This window comes from Nicotiana sylvestris, chromosome 11 (genome assembly GCF_000393655.2).
Source record: "Nicotiana sylvestris chromosome 11, ASM39365v2, whole genome shotgun sequence".
Classification (NCBI taxonomy): domain Eukaryota; kingdom Viridiplantae; phylum Streptophyta; class Magnoliopsida; order Solanales; family Solanaceae; genus Nicotiana; species Nicotiana sylvestris.
This window is the reverse complement of record NC_091067.1, coordinates 112,395,019-112,408,250: the sequence shown is the minus strand read 5'-3', so window position 1 is coordinate 112,408,250 and position 13,232 is coordinate 112,395,019. Positions and strand designations below refer to the sequence as shown.

General features: G+C 35.5%; 1 protein-coding gene across 1 annotated transcript; it reads right to left on the bottom strand.

Moving 5' to 3' along the window:
- Positions 1-7,767: 7,767 nt before the first annotated feature.
- LOC104233007 (glucan endo-1,3-beta-glucosidase 14-like) lies at positions 7,768-10,141 on the bottom strand. Its single transcript, XM_009786313.2, has 3 exons — positions 9,918-10,141; positions 8,544-9,562; positions 7,768-8,105 (listed from the first exon to the last, which is right to left on the bottom strand). The coding sequence occupies exons 1-3, from the start codon at positions 9,964-9,966 to the stop codon at positions 8,016-8,018; spliced, it is 1,158 nt and encodes a 385-aa protein (XP_009784615.1). The 5' UTR covers positions 9,967-10,141; the 3' UTR covers positions 7,768-8,015.
- Positions 10,142-13,232: the final 3,091 nt, after the last annotated feature.

The following is a 13,232-nucleotide window of genomic DNA, read 5'->3' as shown; positions in this document are numbered from 1 at the left end:
GTATAGAAAAAGGTTAAGTTTTAATACCCAAAGAAAATTGACAATACTAGCAAATTTCATGAATTTTAAAAAATTTATGGACTATAATGATGAAATCGACAAATAATGTTAAACCTAAATTAAAATACTTTAACATATAAACTTATTGAAGTAATTTCTGAACCTAAGGAAAGTAAAAGAAAAGTACAAAAAAATATTCATGTAACGTTAAAAAAAAGAAGAGCTAGAGATATAGAGAATTTGTTGTTGTTGTTTCCTGTATAGTACTTCTTATCTAGTATAAATATGGAATGATGGAAGATCAAGTTTTAACTTTTCCACTCTTAGATATATATTATCCTCTTTATCAGCTACCTACAACAGTAACATACGTAAATATAAATGATATAACTGAAACAAAAATTAATTCGAGCCCACTGAATTCACAGTGCTTCCTTAAGGAATTTAATCTCCTCCTAGTACCCAAGGTTATGGATTATTTCCTCCCAAGATAGAACGAATTACACACTGGTGTAACGGTACTTCAAACCCCAGTATTTCAGCGAACGCAAAGTTCGGTAGCAAATCACACTTACAGTTGCTTTGTTTGTAGTTTTAAAACAATGCAGAACAAAGGAGCAGAACTCAGAAGTCGAATGAAAATTCTGAGAGGAAGGAATGCAATGTATAGCCGATGTTGAATTCTTACTGAAAAGGATATCAGATTGCAATTCGTTTTTCCAGTGAATACACAGTGTATACAGAGTGTAGTTTGAGTGTATATCAATTATATACAGAGTGTATATCAATTGTATACCGAGTGTTTCAAGTGTTTTTTCCGGTGTGTTCTTCTTTCTCTGCAACTTATGCTCTATTTATAGCAGTAATGTGAGAGAAATCCGCCCCCTCTATGGTGGAACAAGCATTAGGATATCATGGAGGAAGCACTTACATGGTGGAATGAACACTTGCTTGGTGGGAGGAGCACTTGGCCATGGTGGGAGGTGCACTAGGCATCTTGTTGCTTTCTTGGTGCAACACAATACACGGATTGGAAAACATCCGTTACAAACACGGATTATATCACGTTAATATTCACTATTAACAAATAAATTTGGTCCAAATAATTAATCAATCGATCGATCATTTGATCAAATCCAAATCCAAATCCAAATCCCATTTCCCATTCACTCTCATTTTAAGACTATTTCTTCTTAAACAAAAACTCAACAATCCCCCACATGAATGGGGAATGGCTATATCACAGAAGTATGCATGAAAAACTTGTCTGATTTGCAAGCAAGAATTAATTGCAACTGGATAAGTAGGTTTCCCTTTGAACTTTCCGTAGTGAACTTATGTCGGATATACTCGGTCAATCGGTAGATTTGATATCTTTGAACCGTCGAACTTTAGTGTATACCTAGACAACCATAAGTCACACAATCAATCCCTTAACCGTCTTTGGTTCTCATTGTTGTGTTCGTTTCAGCCATGAACACTGCCTGGTTTCATAAGTGCGTAGAGAATTGGCCTTGCAAAATTCTCCTTGAAGCGGCTAACACTTCACACATACATAGGTGATTCCTAAACGTGTCATCTCATAGATACACTATTTGATATACCCTGTATCAAATTTAGAAATCATTAAAAAGCCTTAATGCTTTATCCTTGGTACTGAACATTGTCTCATCACGAGAATGGACTAAAACAAATTTTGTTGACAATGTTGAACCGTCATTAATGACTTTGTTTGATCTCCTTGAACCTAGATCTTGGGATCTCCAGTCTTCTAGGTAGAGTTACCGCCACAATGACTTGTTCTCGGCCATAGTCCCATTCCCCTCGATGATTTCTCAACTACCTCTCTAGTTAGGCCTTTTGTAAGTGGATCCGACACATTATCACTTGACTTTACATAGTCAATCGTGATAATTCCTCTAGAGAGAAGTTGCCTAACGGTTTTATGTCTTCGTCGTATATGACGAGATTTACCGTTATACATAACGCTCCCAGCCCTTCCAATTGCCGCTTGGCTATCACAGTGTATGCATATTGGTGCCAACGGTTTGGGCCAAAATGGAATATCTTCCAAGAAATTCCGGAGTCATTCAGCTTCTTCACCAACTTTATCTAAGGCTATGAACTCAGCCTCCATTGTAGAGCGGGCAATACATGTTTGTTTGGACGACTTCCAAGATACTGCTCCTCCACCAATAGTGAATACATATCCACTTGTGGACTTCGAATCAGTTGAACCAGTGATCCAATTTGCATCACAATATCCTTCAATCACCGCAGGATATTTACTGTAGTGCAAATCAAAGTTTTGGGTATGTTCTAAGTATCCCAAAACTCGTTTCATTGTCATCCAATGAGATTGACCTGGATTGCTCGTGTATCGACTTAGTTTACTTATAGCACAAGCTATATCTGGTCGTGTACAATTCATGATGTACATTAAGCATCCCAACACACGAGCATAATCCAATTGTGATATGCTTTGGCCTTTATTCTTTGCTAGTGCAAGATTTACGTCAATTGGAGTCTTTGCAACTTTAAAGCCCAAGTGCTTGAATTTTTCAAGTACTGTCTTAATATAATGAGATTGTGACAATGCCAGACCTTGAGGAGTCTTTTGGATCTTAATCCCCAGAATTAAATCCGCAATTCCCAAGTCCTTCATATCAAACTTGCTAGTTAGCATACGCTTAGTAGCATTTATGTTGGCAATGTTATTACTCATTATCAGCATATCATCCACATATAGGCAAACAATGACTATGTGATTTGGAACATTTTTAATGTACACACATTTATCACATTCATTTATCTTAAAACCATTTGACAACATTGTTTGGTCAAATTTCGCATGCCATTGTTTGGGTGCTTGTTTTAGTCCGTAAAGGGACTTAACAAGTCTACATACCTTATTTTCTTTACCTGGAACCACAAACCCTTCAGGTTGTTCCATGTAAATTTCTTCCTCCAACTCTCCATTTAAGAAGGCCGTTTTAACATCCATTTGATGAATTTCAAGACCATACACTGCAGCTAATGCTACTAACATCCGTATGGACGTAATCCTTGTAACTGGGGAGTATGTATCAAAGTAGTCAAGACCTTCTCATTGTCTATACCCTTTGACAACAAGTCTTGCCTTAAATTTATCAATAGTGCCATCATCTTTCATTTTTCTCTTAAAAATCCATTTAAAACCCAAAGGTTTATTTCCAGGAGGAAGATCAACCAATTCCCATGTATGGTTGTTCAATATGGATTCTATTTCACTATTGACTACCTCTTTCCAGAACAATGATTCCGAAGAAGACATAGTTTCTTTAAATATTTGAGCCTCATTATCCAATAAGAAAGTCACAAAATCTGGTCAAAACGAAGTAGACGTTCTTTGACATTTACTACGTCTTGGATCCCCCTGATTAAATGTACTTTCTTTTGTTTCTTTCCGAGGTCGTTTAGATCCTTCACCAATCGACTCGCATTCCTTTTTGTACGGATATATATTTTCAAAGAACTCAGCATTATCTGATTCTATAACCGTATTATTATGAATGTCGAGATTTTCTGATTTATGAACCAAAAATCGATATGCTTTACTATTAGTCGCATATCCTATGAAAACACAATCAACTGTTTTCGGTCCTATTTTTACCCTTTTGGGTTTAGGAACTTGCACCTTTGCCAAACACCCCCACACTTTAAAATAATTCAAGTTGGGCTTCCTTCTTTTCCATTTTTCATATGGAATGGATTGTGTTTTACTATGGGGTACTCGATTTAGTATTCGGCTGGCCGTAAGAATGGCTTCCCCCCACAAGTTCTGTGGCAAACCAGAACTTATCAACAATGCGTTCATCATCTCCTTTAATGAACGATTCTTTCTTTCCGCAATCCCATTGGATTGGGGAGTGTAAGGGGCTGTTGTTTGATGAATAATTCCATATTCTAAACATATTTGTTCAAAAGGAGATTCATATTCACCACCCCTATCACTTCTTATCATTTTGATTTTCTTGTTAAGTTGCGTTTCAACTTCATTTTTGTATTGCTTGAATGCGTCTATTGCTTCATCTTTACTATTAAGTAAGTAAACATAGCAATATCGAGTACTATCGTCAATAAAAGTTATGAAATACTTCTTTCCACCGCGAGATGGTATTGACTTCATGTCACAAATATCTGTGTGAATTAAGTCTAAAGGATTTGAATTCCTTTCAACCGACTTATAAGGATGTTTAACATACTTAGATTCCACACATATTTGACATTTTGATTTTTCGCATTCAAACTTAAGCAATACTTCCAGGTTAATCATTTTTCGCAAGGTTTTATAATTGACATGACCCAAATGTACATGCCATAAATCATTTGACTCAAGTAAGTAAGAAGAAGCTGAAGTTTTATTATTAGTTTCAACAACTATTACATTCAGCTTGAAAAGGCCCTCAAGTAAGGTAACCTTTTCCTACAAACATTTCATTCTTACTAATCACTACCTTGTCAGATACAAAAACGCACTTGAAACCGTGCTTTACAAGAAGTCCAGTAGAGACTAAGTTCTTCCTAATCTCGGGAACATGAAGGACGTTGTTCAAAGTCATGACCTTGCCAGAAGTCATCTTGAGAAATATCTTACCGTATCCTTCAATGTTTGCTGTAGCAGCATTTCCCATAGAGAGCGTCTCTTCGGGTCCAGCAGAAGCATATGTAGAAAATGCTTCCCTCACAGCACAAACATGGCGAGTGGCTCCAGAATCAATCCACCACTCCTTTGGGTTTCCTACCAGGTTGCATTCAGAAAGCATGGCGCACAAGTCATCAACATCATCATGCTTTTCTACCATGTTTGCTTGACCCCTTTGCTTGTCTTTCTTCCGAGCACGACACTCCGTAGATTTGTGTCCGGTTTTCCCACAGTTGTAGCAGTTTCCACTGAACCGCTTCTTGCTTGGGTTGTATTTCGGACCAGAAGCCTTCTTTCTCTTTTTGTTATCTTCAACAATATTTGCTCCCATTATTGTTGAATTTCCACGGCCTCTCCTTTCAGCAGCTTTATTGTCCTCTTCAATTCTCAATCGAACAATGAGATCTTCAAGAGACATCTCCTTGTGTTTCAAATAATTTTTAAAGTCCTTCCACAATGGAGGCAACTTCTCAATTATTGCTGCTACTTGGAATGCCTCATTGATGACAAGACCTTCAATGAAAATTCCGTTAGTAAAATTACTAAAAATTTTACTTTCAACATTAGCATTCATTTGAAATATACCTTCAGCAAGTAGATCATGAATAATCACTTGTAACTCCTGAACTTGGGTAATAACAGACTTGCTATCTACCATTTTGTAGTCCAAAAATTTTGCAACGACGAATTTCTTCATCCCGGCATCTTCAGTTTTGTATTTCTTTTCAAGCGCATTCTACAATTCTTTTGACGTCTCTACGCCACTGTATACATTATACAGATTATCCTCCAGTCCGCTAAGAATATAATTCCTGCACAAGAAGTCAGAATTCTTCCACGCCTCAATCACGAGAAAGCTATCATTCTCTGGAGTTTCATCTGGAAGATCAGGAACATCTTCCTTGATGAACTTCTGTAGACATAACGTAGTCAAGTAGAAGAATATCTTTTGCTGCCAGCGCTTGAAATCCATCCCGAAATTTTTTTCGGGTTTCTCTGCCGGTGCCAACGCCGAAGTTCGACTTGTCGATGCGTTGGCAGTCATCATCGGAACAGCTTGATTTCCGTCATTCGCCATTTTTACTGTAAAAATGACAAACAAACGTTTAATAAACGTTTAAAACTGGAGTGAAAAATCACGTAGATTTTAAACTCCAACAAAACGTCACGAAGGCTTTACTCTCCAAATGGGAGTACACAAAACCACAAAGGTTTTAAGTTTCCAGAATAATAAAAGTAACACAAATACATTAATTAAAATTATTAAATTCCTTAAGCTGTTGTTGTTTCCTGTATAGTACTTCTTATCTTGTATAAATATGGAATGATGGAAGATCAAGTTTTAACTTTTCCACTCTTAGATATATATTATCCTCTTTATCAGCTACCTACAGCAGTAACATACGTAAATATAAATGATATAACTGAAACAAAAATTAATTCGAGCCCACTGAATTCACAGTGTTTCCTTAAGGAATTTAATCCCCTCCTAGTACCCAAGGTTATGGATTATTTCCTCCCAGAATAGAACAAATTACACACTGGTGTAGCGGTACTTCAAACCCCAGTATTTCAGCGAACGCAAAGTTCGGCAACAAATCACACTTACAGTTGCTTTGTTTGTAGTTTTAAAACAATGCAGAACAAGAGAGGAGAACTCAGAATTCGAATGGAAATTCTGAGAGGAAGGAATGCAATGTATAGCCGATGTTGAATTCTTACTGAAGAGGATATCAGATTGCAATTCGTTTTTCCAGTGTATACAGAGTGTAGTTTGAGTGTATACAGAGTGTATACAGAGTGTATACAGAGTGTATATCAATTATATGCAGAGTGTATATCAATTATATACAGAGTGTATATCAATTGTATACTGAGTGTTTCGAGTATTTTTTTCCGGTGTGTTCTTCTTTCTCTACAACTTCTGCTCTATTTATAGCAGTCATGTGAGAGAAATCCGCCCCCTCCATGGTGGAACAAGCATTAGGATATCATGGAGGAAGCACTTACATGGTGGAATGAACACTTGCTTGGTGGGAGGAGCATTTGCCATGGTGGGAGGTGCATTAGGCATCTTGTTGCTTTCTTGGTGCAATACAATACACGGATTGAAAAAGATCAGTTACAAACACGGATTATATCACGTTAATATTCACTATTAACAAATAAATTTGGTCCAAATAATTAATCAATCGATCGATCATTTGATCAAATCCGAATCCAAATCCAAATCCAAATCTCATTTCCCATTCACTCTCATTTTAAGACTATTTCATCTTAAACAAAAACTCAACAATCCAAAACTTAACAGAATTTACATTTCAATTACGAGATTTCTTGTTAAATATCAAGATTCTTGTACACTCTAAATAAACAGAAGTCGTTTATATGACCAAAGAGATTAAGGGTTGGTCCACCCTAGCCCGCGGCCCTCTTAGGGCTGAGCTGAGTTGTTCATTTTAAGGCACGTATATATGGAGGGTCGGCCCACTATAACCCACCAAATTTAAAAGCTCACGAGGCTTGGGCTGAGCTAGCCTGTTTTGACAGCTCTATGTTCAATATGTAAAACCCAAAACTATGGTGTTTAAATGAAAAATAATACTTATGGGGGCTGTCGATATAACGTCGGCGAAGTTCAATAATGTTTAAGTGATTTACGTCTCATTTTGATGTGACGGTTCTAGTTTCTAAGAGAGTATATCAACGTCCAATGTTGACGATGGTAACATTTTTAATTGCCTTTTTTTTTTCATTAGAGAAAAAATATGGAATGTGGGGCTTTTAACAAATACTGCTCAAGGACCATTCTGATTGTGGAGCCCAGTAATGTGTATAATTTAATGTTCATATATTTTTGTAGTACCTTGCAATTTATTTATTTATTTGGTAATTAGTACCTTGCAATTCACATCATACTAGCTTTTATGGTACAATTTTGATTTTTTGCATGATATGCTTGATATGGAAATTCTTGTTCATTCAACTTGTTACAATGAACAACAATCAAAATTCAATTTTCTATCATCAACATTTAAAGAATTTGTAAAACGAAGGTTTAATTTCAAGGAAGAAAAAGCGAGTTTCAAGCGAACATATATTATGCCAAAGATATCATCATCAATACCATTAAACTATAAAAATGGCAATCGCGATATGTTATTAGCCATTAAGTGGCCAAAAAAACATATTTTGACAACCAATCATCAATCAACTGGTAATAGCGATGAACGGCAATTTGATCAATTAACTGCAAACTATTCATACAAATTGAGGGCAACAATTTCTTCCAATACTTTTAAATAACTATTTCTTGTCAAATGTTGTTAGGTCATAGTTCTGTGAACAGAAGCAGAATTGTCACACATGCCACAAGAACTAACGATTTGGAACTCCAATACTGCCCTCGTAGTACAGAGTCCTGAAAAACAAAACATTAAATCATTATATAATGATAGAACAAAATTATAGCTAAGAACTTGTAGTTTTAGGTTATAACATTTCGTACTTATTTGATAACCAAATTAATTTATGTTTGGGTTTGGATAAGTAATTAGCAAATAAAGAAGAAAGCAAAGCAAAGCAAGACACCCATATTAACATAGAGACTAATTATTTTCCGTAACAGCCAAAGGGTATAGTGGAGTAAACTAAGATCCCTTCCCTCTTAATTAGAGGTCTCGGATTCGAATTCTGAGAATAGAGAAACTCTTATTAGGTTGCGCTTTCTTCTTTCGTGGGCCTTTTGGCGTGACTTAGGACCAGTCACGCCAGTTGTTTAGAATAGTGATGCATAAAAGAAAAAAACAATTATATTTTCAAAAGTGACAATAGATTAATCCATGTAAAGAAAACATACCTTTGAGGATGCAGAAGAAGGCACAAGTCCTTTAAATCCAATATCATAAGCAATACTTCCATCATGATTGAACAATCCAAAGTTTCTCTCAGAGGTTGGCCCAGGTTTCAAATTTTCATTAAACAATGCAAACACATAACCTTTGACCACCATTTTTGGCCTATAAGGTGTACCTTTCTTCAACATCAATCTTTTATGCAAATTAAAATTATAAGTTCTAGCATTCTTAACACTCGCACCCGCTTCATTGTCATCCCCTTTCGACGCCCAACCTGTCTCGGACACTATAACTGGCATTTTCTTGTACCCAAGTTTCTCTAATGCAACATAAGATGCATCAACCATAGCATCAAACATGTTGTCATAATGCAATTTAGTCTTTGGATCATCAATTCCAGCATTTGGTTGAAAAAGTGCATAGTTGACATTAATTGTAATAGGGTCAAATTTATAGGCCAAAAATGGATATGCATTTATGTAAAAAGGTGATCCAATTTGGTTAAAGAAATGCAATAGTGGTCCTAAATATGGCATGAGACTTTCCTTAAATGCACCAGCTGAAGGTGGATAAGTGCTGTTAAAAACTGCTTCAGAATGTGGGCTTGAAACTTCAATTAAATCTGCTAACTGCAACCTTTTAAGTGCACGGTACACATTTTTACAAGCAGGGACTAGAGCTTCTGATATTTCTATATCACCACCTAGTATCTCATTTCCAACCGCGATACCTCGGATTGAGGTATCGGGGAGGAACGGTTGAACGTTCAATTTTATCCATTCGAGAGCTAGAGCTTCGTTCACGCTCATGTCTTTGAGTAATTCATTGGGAAGACATACGTTGATTTCGATCCCTGAACCTTTGAAGGCATTCAGAACTCTGTGATCTGCGTCGTAGATTCTGATGTTCTTGATCTTGTTTGTCCTGAGAAGTTTTACGACGTCTTCGGGTGATGGGATATTGTCTGATACTCTTCCATAGTTTACCCCATATGTGCCTGTGAATGCATGTGCTATTGAAGCTGTCCAACAACAAGAAGAAAGAAATTAACTCAACAACATATGAATGTTGATGTTACCATATACAATAGCAAGTCAGAAATAATAATTATGCCTCAATCCTAAATAAGTTGGCGTCAACTATATGAAACGATCATGTTGCTCTAGTTAAACTCATCTCCAACCAATATTATTCATAGAAGAATATATAATATAAAGTACTAGAAGTCATGTTGGCTCTGTCCGTTCAAATTTCAAGAGTCAAACATGTTTTCGTTAACTATCACTAATTAAAGAACTAACATACAAGAGCCTAGCTAAAATAACAAAACTCTTAATAAAATAAAATCCATGACAAATTCAAGAGTATAAACCTACCATTAAAGAGAAGAATGAACCAAAGGAAGATGAAGGAAGAAGAGGCCATAATCTTGAACGGATTAACAATAAATGAAGAAGCACATTCAATTAGTAGAGTAGATATGCTTAAATGGCTAATATTAATTGCTCATTTGCTAGGTTTGTTGTATTAGTAGTAGTAGTCACATAGAAATGGCACCATATTTGGGCAACCAATAGTAGTATTTGGGATGCAATGCTTCCTCTTAGGGCATGACATAGCTCATACACAAAACCAAACAAAGATTCCAAACCTTAGTTTAAAGATGAAGGGCATTACTAAGGCAAGTTATGGTTTCTTTGGTATACAAACATGTTTGGTTCTTCTAAGATTTTAAGAATTTATTCCTAACTTTTGTGATCAACCTTTCCCTATACCTGGGGTGGGCCCTTTTACTATCAATATTTTTTGTTTCATTTTTTTTTTAATTTGGAAAACTCGCTGCTTCTAAAAGTTTTTTTTTTTAATAAGTAGAACAAATTAGAATCCATCAAAAAAGTTGTCTTTCACAATCTGGACCATCACAATTTTTACTAGATCTTGTGGCTCACTTGATTCGACAGTTTAATACAGTAGCAGGCAGGAGACGATTTTTCATTTCATTTTTTAATTGGTCGCTGTGACTGCTAGATTCTTGCACACTATGTAGGATATTTGTAGTTTATAGCTATTGAAATGTGTCATTTAATGCTTGTCTTTCAACATAGAGTATCTGTATTTTCAAAAAAAAACAAAGCTAGGTTATTTATTTCTGGACTATTTTACCGAATACTTGCTATCTTCCATCAATATAGATATCAAGTAATTTTGTTCATCAAGACTTGAGCAAATAAGAAGAATCGCCCTATTTTGAAGTGTGATCTCCCATAGTTTTAATTCTAACCTATTCATTAACGCTCGACCACAGACTTTGGTGCGAAAATATGTAAATTTATCTTCAAATTTTTGCGCAAGAGCTTGGGGTGGTGGATTAAACGACCTTATTATCAACAAGAGTTATAGTGGAGTGGTAAGTACTCTTTCATCCTTAACCAGAGATCTTGTATTCGACCCCTGGGGATGGAGTCACCTTTGTTAGGGAGCGCTTAACCCCCCTCCCCCCCCCAATGTGGGACTTTCCAGCGCAAATCCGGATTTAGTCGGACCCTAGTGTGGATACCAGACACCGGGTGGGAAATAAAAAAAACGACCTTATTGTAATAGGGCAATTACATTACCCTAAACTGGGCCCATAAATGTTGTGAATCTTTGGGCGAACGGCACAAATAGCCACTAAAAGCTGTGACTTTTATTTTAAAGCCACTGTTTTCAATGTATTTAGACTTTAGCCACTCCTTTTAAAAAACTTATACCTGACTGGACGAAAATACCCTTCTGGTATAACTTATACCTACGCTATCAACACAAGCAGCAGTTACACAAAGAGAAGAAGCGAGCAACAGCAGCAGCGGCGATCAACTGAGGACGAACCACCATTTCTCTTCCCGATTTCAAAAATTCAGCAATCTAATCCAAAAAAACAACATAGATAAACAGTAAGTTGTAATTTCATGTGTTTCTATCAATTTTTATTTCGCTATAGTTATACTTTTTTAGATCTGTATTGATTTGATTATATATTAGATAAGAATTTGATTTTTTTTGAATTTCTGGATTGATAAATTTATAGACACCGCCTCCTATGATAATTCTGTATTCCGGACATAGTGTCTTCATTTTGGAAATTGAATTCAAAAAAATAAGAACACTATGTCCTTAACTTTGATTCTACTGGCCTCATTTTGCAAATTGAATAAAAAAACTTAAGGACAAAATGTCCTTCACTTTGTTGTTGTTCTTCTGTATACAAAGTCCTGTAGCTTGAGTTTCAAATTGTATGTTTTAATTTCTGGTTCAAATGTTAAGGACTGACAGTCCTTAACTTTTAAATACATGTTTAAATGTTAAGGACTAGCAGTCCTTAACTTTTAATTTTAATTCCATGTTTAAATGTTAAAGGACAAACAGTCCTTAGCTTTTAATTTCTGGTTCAAAAGTTAAAGACTAGCAATCCTTAAGTTTTAATTCCATGTTTAAATGTTAAGGACTAACAGTCCTTAACTTTTAATTCCATGTTTAAATGTTAAAGGACAGACAGTCCTTAGCTTTTAATTTCTGGTTCAAAAGTTAAGGACTAGCAATCCTTAAGTTTTAATTCCATGTTTAAATGTTAAGGACTGACAGTCCTTAACTTTTAATTCCATGTTTAAATGTTAAAGGACAGACAGTCCTTAACTTTTAATTTCTGGTTCAAAAGTTAAGGACTGACAGTCCTTAACTTTTAATTCCATGTTTAAATGTTAAGGACTGGCAGTCCTTAACTTTTAATTCCATGTTTAAATGTTAAAGGACAGACAGTCCTTAGCTTTTAATTTCTGGTTCAAAAGTTAAGGACTGACAGTCCTTAACTTTTAATTCCATATTTAAATGTTAAGGATTGACAGTCCTTAACTTTTAATTCCATGTTTAAATGTTAAGGACTGACAATTCTTAACTTTAATTACATGTTTAAATGTTAAAGGACTGGCAGTTCTTAACTTTAATTACATGTTTAAATGTTAAGGACTGACAGTCCTTAACTTTAATTACATGTTTAAATGTTAAGGACAGACATTCCTTATCTTGGTTTTGCACTTACAGTACACTTGTTCTTAATTCTACAAGGATTGCTTTATAACGTATGTCCTTTGTTTCCCATTCTCTTGACTTGTAGGATGGAAACAATATGCATAATAGTTGCTTTTAATGGTAGATGGACCGAAGACTATAAATATCTTGATCATCAAACAAAGCTTTTCCTAGCACCTGAGTCAATTCAGTTTGAAGATTTCGTTAAACAAATTTTTGAGCTTATTGAATTGGATAGTGAAAAGTTTGAAATAGTGATATGGTTTGATATCAACCTTGGAACAAGCAAAGGAATGCTTGTATCCAAAGATTTAGATCTTCACACATGTATAGAGTTGCTAAAAACTCATTCACTCTTCAAGAGCTGTCGTTTCATAGTTGATATTTCGGAAAGAGTTTTTGCATCAACAAGCAATGAACATGCCAACACAAAAACTCAACATGACAATCAAGAGCGATGCCAACAGATAGTTGAAGTAGATATGGTTGAAGCTCAACCATTAAATGAAGAGGTGCATCAAACATTTGATTCTATTCAAGTAGAAGGACAAAGCATTATAGAGATTGACAACGAACAAGCTTTGGGTATTCAAGTCTTAGAGAGTGCAACGGTAATCGAAGTAGTT